Source organism: Podarcis tiliguerta (assembly GCF_965153285.1).
Source record: "Podarcis tiliguerta genome assembly, chromosome: 14".
Taxonomy (NCBI): Eukaryota; Metazoa; Chordata; class Lepidosauria; order Squamata; family Lacertidae; genus Podarcis; species Podarcis tiliguerta.
The window spans coordinates 37,110,732-37,117,667 of record NC_139547.1 but is presented as its reverse complement, the minus strand read 5'-3'; the positions used below and the strand labels follow the sequence as shown (position 1 = coordinate 37,117,667).

At 50.5% G+C, this 6,936-nt stretch overlaps 1 protein-coding gene across 1 annotated transcript; it reads right to left on the bottom strand.

Moving 5' to 3' along the window:
* Positions 1-3,720, bottom strand: LOC310663984 (noggin-2-like). Its single transcript, XM_083412483.1, has one exon. It carries the CDS (start codon positions 1,912-1,914, stop codon positions 1,264-1,266), a length of 651 nt encoding a protein of 216 aa, XP_083268609.1. The 5' UTR covers positions 1,915-3,720; the 3' UTR covers positions 1-1,263.
* Between the last annotated feature and the right edge of the window lie 3,216 nt (positions 3,721-6,936).

The following is a 6,936-nucleotide window of genomic DNA, read 5'->3' as shown; positions in this document are numbered from 1 at the left end:
TATTTTTTCAAAGACAGAGTTTATTGCTAAAAATGTTTTGATCAGTCATGGTTGATATGTACACTGATATGTTGCAAAAGGAATATTCAAGTAAACATTTTCAATATTTTCTGGCATAATCTCCTGCTTCCCCTCCCCCAACACCTCCTATACACAAACATTAAAAAATAAATAAACTGTACACAAGAAATTTCTTTTTAACGTCTCTACATTACTATATGTATTCCAAAACAAAACAATCCATCACTCTTTCATAACTTCATACATTTTTTTTAAAAAAAATCTCCTTAATCAATATACATATTTTTTTTAAAACCTAGACAACTTTGAATATTAGTCTGAAGATCAGTGACAAGTTCAGAAGATAACAAACAAACAAAAATATACAGGAAACGGAAATTAAACACCTTCCCAAGGGGTTTGTGGGGGAAAGACGGGCATCATAAACCATCTTTCTGGGGAAAATATCTCCCTTCCCTTATGCTGAAGGAAAGTGTTCCATTTTGAAAGGGTTGGGCTCAACATGTGGTCCTGCATCATCACCATTTTATTATTAATAATAATTATTATAATAATAACAATAACAATAACAACAACAATAATTATAATTATAATAAAAATAACCAGAAAAACACAGCGGATCTTTCCCCCCCTTTTAAATTCTCTATATTTACAAAGGATGGTAATTTTCCTCTTGTTAGAATGCTATATATATATATGTGTATAAAAATAAACATCTTATTGTAGTGCTTAGCTTTTCTTGGGCCTGCACTGCAGTTCCTTTCAGGTTTTGCTTTCCCCATTTCAAATAAAATAAAATAATTAAAAAAAGAAATACAGTGCAAGGGGTTGCTGGGACAGGGTGGGGTTAGGACTGAGAAATGAATAAGCAAGGTCTCGTGTGTCAAAAGTTTCTATGTCCCCTTATCTCGGGAGCACAAGGTCCACCAGGAGACAAGCGAGTTCTTCATTCAATCGTAAAATAAAAAAACCCTAATCAAAGTTGCAAGATTACTGACACCTGTCATATCCATCAACAATCTGATTGGAGGTTCTCAGGATGCCAAGGCCTCTTGGACAAGTCCCCCGTGTGAGATTTCCAGAACAGTGTCTACTCCACCCCATCTCAAGGGACTGGGGTTGTTCTGAAAGGCAGTTCTGCTAGAGCTGATCCACATATCCACATGCAACACGCACATATATATATACACACACAGGAGCAATGAGGTCTCTTAGATCCAGCAGGACACCCCAAAGCTGAGGCTAGCAGGAACATTTGCATTCTGAAATCACAGGGTACTGGACAGGGATCCAGGTGCAATATTTCTGCCTCGACCACCCTTGGCAGTACCATCTCAGAAAGGTCTTGGTGACTGACTTGACTGGCTTACAGGACATGCCCTCAGGGAAGGAGCAGGACTTCTCCGCAAAGCAGTTCCCTTCCTTGATGTAGCGAGGCCAGAACCTCAGTCCCAGATCCTTCCAGGTGTACAGCACCGGGCAATAGGTGTACGCCCAAAGCCACTGCAGAAACTTCCGGCGGGCTTTCTTGCCCATCTTCAGCCTGGTCCCATAGGGAGTCTCGCCCAAGTCCAGCTTCTTCAGCTCGTTGGGCAGCGGGCCAAGGCCTTTGAACCGGTGCAGGGCATCCGAAGCAGACAGGTTGTTGGCCTGGGCTGGGGCCACCACGGACATGAAACTGGGGTCAAAGTTGCTGCCCAGCTTCTTCCTCAAAGTCCGCTCGTCCAGGTCTTGCTCCTTGGGGTCATACTCCGGGTCGGGATGCTCGATGATGTCCTTGACGGGCAGGCTGTCGCTGGGGGAGGGCCGGAGCCGCAGGTAGGGCTGGCAGGAGCCCGGCTGGAGCAGCAGTGCTAAGCAAGAGCAGAGCAGGAGAGCTTGGGGGGCCGTCATGCTCTCCTCAGCCCAGCCCAGCCCAGCCCCAGGGCGCAATGTAAGACAGGGGGTCCCCACCAGCAGCCCCAGACAGCACCCAGGCACTACCGTGGACTTGCTTCTTCCTTGCCTGCCCCCTTTCGCCGATTGTTAATACTCCACGGCCCCACTTGCCAAGTCCAGGGGGTTCATAAATAGGCTGAGACAAAGTCCAGCAAGGCCTCTGGCTTTAAATAGATCGCCAAGGGGTTAGATGACAGACGCATGTAAGGTCCCCCTTGGCACTCCCTCCCTGCTACTAATCAAGCATGGTGAGCGGGGAGAGGTGGGGGGGAGAGAGAAAATGGGGTGGCAGGGAAAGGAGAATCGGGGTGGGCGGGAAGCGGCCGCCCCCTCCTTGCGAAACAGCCTCCCCAAAGGGCAACCCAATTCTTTCTGGCTCTTGGCCGTTCCAACCCCCCTGCTTCTCCTTCTCCTTCTCTCCTCTCTCTCTCCAAAAAATTCACAGCGGACCGACCTCCATCCCCATGGTGACAGCTGGACTTAGACCCACGACAACATGTCTAGACGGTATGACAGGGTTTGGCGTGAGACTGGAGCCCAGGAATAAAACCCTCTTTTATAGATGGGGAACTGTGGAAAAGGGGTGGGGGGAGAGCGGGCGTAGCAAAGGGGTGGGAGGTGGAGGTGGGGGCTGGAGGAGAGGGTTTTTTACAAAAAGAGGGAGAGTCACAAGAAAATGGGGCCAATTTTTTGGTGGGGTGGGGGGCTCCCCACTTTTCCCTGTTCTCCCCCGCCCCTTCGAAGTGCAGTCAATTTCTTCTTGTTGCGGTTATTGTTATTATTATCTCCTCAAACAGCCGCAGATCCCCAAGGAAACTGCCAAACGGCCCCAGGAGAACTTTTCTTCATTTTCGACGTCTTTTCTTCGAGAAGGTGCAGCGTGTCCGAGCGCAGTGGGGGGAGCGGGGATCTTGCTCGACCGCCGAGGACAGAGAGCAGAAACTTTCCGCGCTCCCTTAGTAGGATCCAGCTGCCCCCGAACCTATCTCCGAGGTCATCCTCCGCGCCACTCCAAAGCGCAGGCACGCAATAAAATCCCAAAAGCCGCGGGTGGGGGGCGAAGCACGAGCCACTGCCCCAAAAGACGAAACTCAAAAAGCCTCCGAGGAGATCGCCCCCCGATGCAACTCCGAGGGGCGGCGAGTCCGGGAGCCGAGAGAGCGCGAGGATCGGAAAGAGTTGCCTCGCTCGCCTTGGCGGGGGTTGGGGTTTGTTTTTCAAGCCAGCCAATTGGCAAAAGTCAAACGCGTCGCCCCGCCGTCGCCAGGCTGATCTCTTTCTCCAGGAGCTTCAGGATCCCGGGAGTCGGGGGGGGGGGAGCTGCGGGGGGCGGAGAAGCCGCCTGGCTGGGTGCGCGCGGGGGGCTCGCCTCCTTCTCGCCGCCGCCTCGCAACGTGCTCTTCTGCGGGAAGAAGGGAGCGAGCGAGCGAGCGAGGTTTTGCTGCAGCAGCCTCGGCTCGCCCCGTCTCCAAGGCTCGGCTCGGGAGGAATGCCTCGATCCTCTTGCTGCTGCTGAATCTGGTGCGGCGGCGGCGGCGGCGGCGGCGCCTGGCTGCCTCCTCGTGGGGCGCCGGAAAGGCGGCGAGGTCCTTCCTTCGCTCCCTGCCCTGCCGGGGTGGCTGGCTCGCTTCTCCGGCGGAGCGCCTGGTCGCCGTGCGCCTCTCGTGCGCTCCTGCCCGCGCTCTTCCTCGCCCAAGCGCCTCGCTCGCCCGCTCCTGCGCCCAATGGCTCCGCTGCCCAGCCAGCGCGCGACTGCTGCGCTCGCCTCGCTCAATCCCAAATTAAATATCCCCCCTCGGATGGAGCCAAGTGTCAACGGGAACGGCCCACCTCTGTCACTTTCACCACGTTGCCTGATTGACAGCTCCCGCTCGCTCCCTCCCCTCCGCTCCGACGGCCCTAAATTGAAGCGCGCGCGGGACCCGCTGCTGGGTCCTAAAGAAGCACCATGTTCACCGGCGTCCTGCGCTGGGGGCTCCCTGGCTCCTTCTCTCTTGCAGGCTTGCAAGGGAGCACACAGGGGCAAGGAAGGTTACGTGTGCGGGGAAAGCGCGGGGGGGACTGGTTTCCATGCGAAAAGTATTGCTAATGAAGAAGAAGAAGAAGATGATGATGATGATGATGATGATGATTAACATAGGAAGCTGAGCTGCCTTATACTGAGTCAGACCACTGGCCCATTTGGCTCAGTGTTGTCGACACTGGCTGGCAGCGGCTTTCCAGGGTTTCGGGCAGGAGTCTCCCCCAGCCAGACGTGCAGATTCTGGGGCTTAAGCTAGGTGCCCTTTCCCTTCTTAGTATTTATATCACTCCAGTGTTGTTGAGGCACCGATTTCGGATTCTATAAGCGACTGTAGGGTCGCGTTGTTATTGTGGCTCGAGCGCTGGTGGACAACCCCAGTGGGCAGACCCCAGTGTGTGTACAGACGAAGACAGACAGCACACAAACTCGCGCAGAGGTATGGGGGGGGGCGCGAGAAATGCAAGATGCACAGCCTGTGACACGTCTGCTCTGCGTAAAGTTCAAGCGTTTTATTTTGCTTTAAAGAGACTAAGCCGGCTACCCCCTGGAATTTACAAAAAGCACTTGTCTCGCATTTGATGTTCCAGCCAACCTTTGAGATAATAATGGACCGGATTCCGGTGGAGCACTCCAACTGTCAGGATGCAGGGGCGGCGCGGGCGGGGTAGGGGGAAGAGTGTAGGAGAAGCGATTTTTTGTTCTTTGCACGCGTCTGCCTTGTGTCTTTGCTACAACCCTCTCAATGTATCCTCCTCCGGTTCTTCTCCGCTTCTTCCCAATAGAGGAGGCTGGGTGTTTAATTTTCTCTCTACTTTCCAATCCTAGACTAGGAAGGAGAGGGTGGAGACTATTTGTGGCTGAATTCAAGGCACTCTGCACATGCCCTGTCTCCATATAACATCACATGCCCCCAAAGCTGAGCCCTGGCACACTTCCTGGCAAGAAGAAGCACTGATATTACCATCACAGAGGGAGGAGGAATTTACTTAGAAAGATTGATAAACTGCTTAAGCAGTGTACATAATCAAAAATGTAGATAACCCACAGCTAGAATCCACAGAATCATAATTATTAAAACAGATCAGTAAAATAAAAGCTTTAAAAGTGAATATGAATGCAGGTAGCTAAAATGACCTTGTATACGTTGTGGCAGATATGACTTCTGGAAGGCATCTGAAGTGGAAAATTTTGCCGCTGTGTGTTGCTCACACCACATACAACAAGCAATTACTTTTGTGGCTTTCTGGTGAGGCAACAGCCTTTAATTTGCAAGATTTGATTTCCATTAAACGTTTAAATTATGCTTTGGATTTCATGTTCACAAGCCTGTGTGTCAGAATACTGCTTGTACCATTGGTTGCCTCGCCTCAATGTCTCATCACTGTCAAGAGCACTGAAGTGTTATTTAATAATAATAATAATAATAATAAGTATTATCCCCCAGTTTATAAGTCACTTGCTACTTAAATAGTCCCATGAGTGACTCACAAAGTTTTAAAAACATACAGCGTAACATGAAAATGAAAAAGAACAATGCATCACAATAAAAAACGCTACAAAAATCCACAGAACAGATTCTGAAACAGCTGTGAAAGAACCTTTGCTAGCAAAATATTTTGCCTTTGCTTTCTAAACAGTGTTATTTTTTGATGGTTGAATCTATGCTTTAAATTGTGTATACTTTATCTTTTAATTCTTGTAAGCCATGTGTGGTGAAAAGCAGGGAATAATAATAATAATAATAATATCTAGCAGATCAGACTCATTCCTTTTTCAGCCCACCAACACCCACTTCTTTTGCACAACAGCAGGCCACTCTACCAGGAGGCCCAGAGTTCTATCTTCTGGGATGCTGGGTCCCTGAAATCTCCCTGCTTTACCCCCCTTCACTAAATTTGAGAAGTGGTGCCATTTTTAAAGTTGCGTTTAGTTTCACTGCAGTTTCACTCAGATACTCAGAAGTAAGTTCCACCGACAGCAAAGGATTGAAGGTCATGTGTTTAGGATCAGGATGAAATGAAAGAGGGTGACTTGACTGTCTTGAAATCTGGGGGTGGGGGCACAGAGAAGGCTCAGTCCAGTGCATTTGAGCTTACTCCTCGCTAAGTCCTGGGAGAGTCCCATGGTCTTCGCTCTTTCCCCCTCAGCATGGAATAGGGATCATTTTGATAAGCGCATTTCCTAGCCTAGGTTCAGCTCCTGCCTCCACCGAAGCTTGTGGGCAGCAAAAGGGTTAATGGGGGTGTGAAGGAGATGGAGAAAACCAAGAGGCAACAGAGATGAGAAACTCAGCACAAGCTGCTGGCCGACCGCTGGGCGCTGCTGTAGGCACTTGTTTAGAAAAACCAGGCGGGGGAAAAGATGCCTGCGGTCTCGGCTCTCCCGGTTTTTTGTAAGAGGGCCAGCTCAGCAGAGAGCCTCGTGGGCTGCTCGGACTAGGACACTTTTCAGCTTCCTCCGCACCAAGGATGGGGAAGCAGTGGCCCTACGGATATTGCGCGGCTCCCCAGCTCCCTTCCGCCCCAGCCAGCATAGACAATGGCCAGGGTGATTGTAGCTCTGCAACATCTGGAGGGCCACTGGTTGGTACAGCAATAAAACTGCTAGCACATTTGCAAAGCTAAGCAGGGTCCGGTATGGTTCCAAATTGGATGGGGAACCACATGTTGAAATCCCTGCATTGCAGGGGGTTGGGCTAGATGACCCTCCAATTCTCCATCTCTGTGCTGCTGCAACATGGGAGATGCAGACTTGGGAGTCCACTTGTCTCATGCCCGTACATGTTTCCTCAGTAGTAAGTCAAGGGGGCTGACTCTCAGGAAAGTGTTTATAGGACTGCAGCTTGTGGAAGCAGGTTCCCATTGGGACTAGTAGGCTAGAAGGGACAGTAGGTGGAGCCAGAGCTACTGACAGAGCCAACTAATTCTAGTTTTGCCTCCATCCTCCTGCTGCTG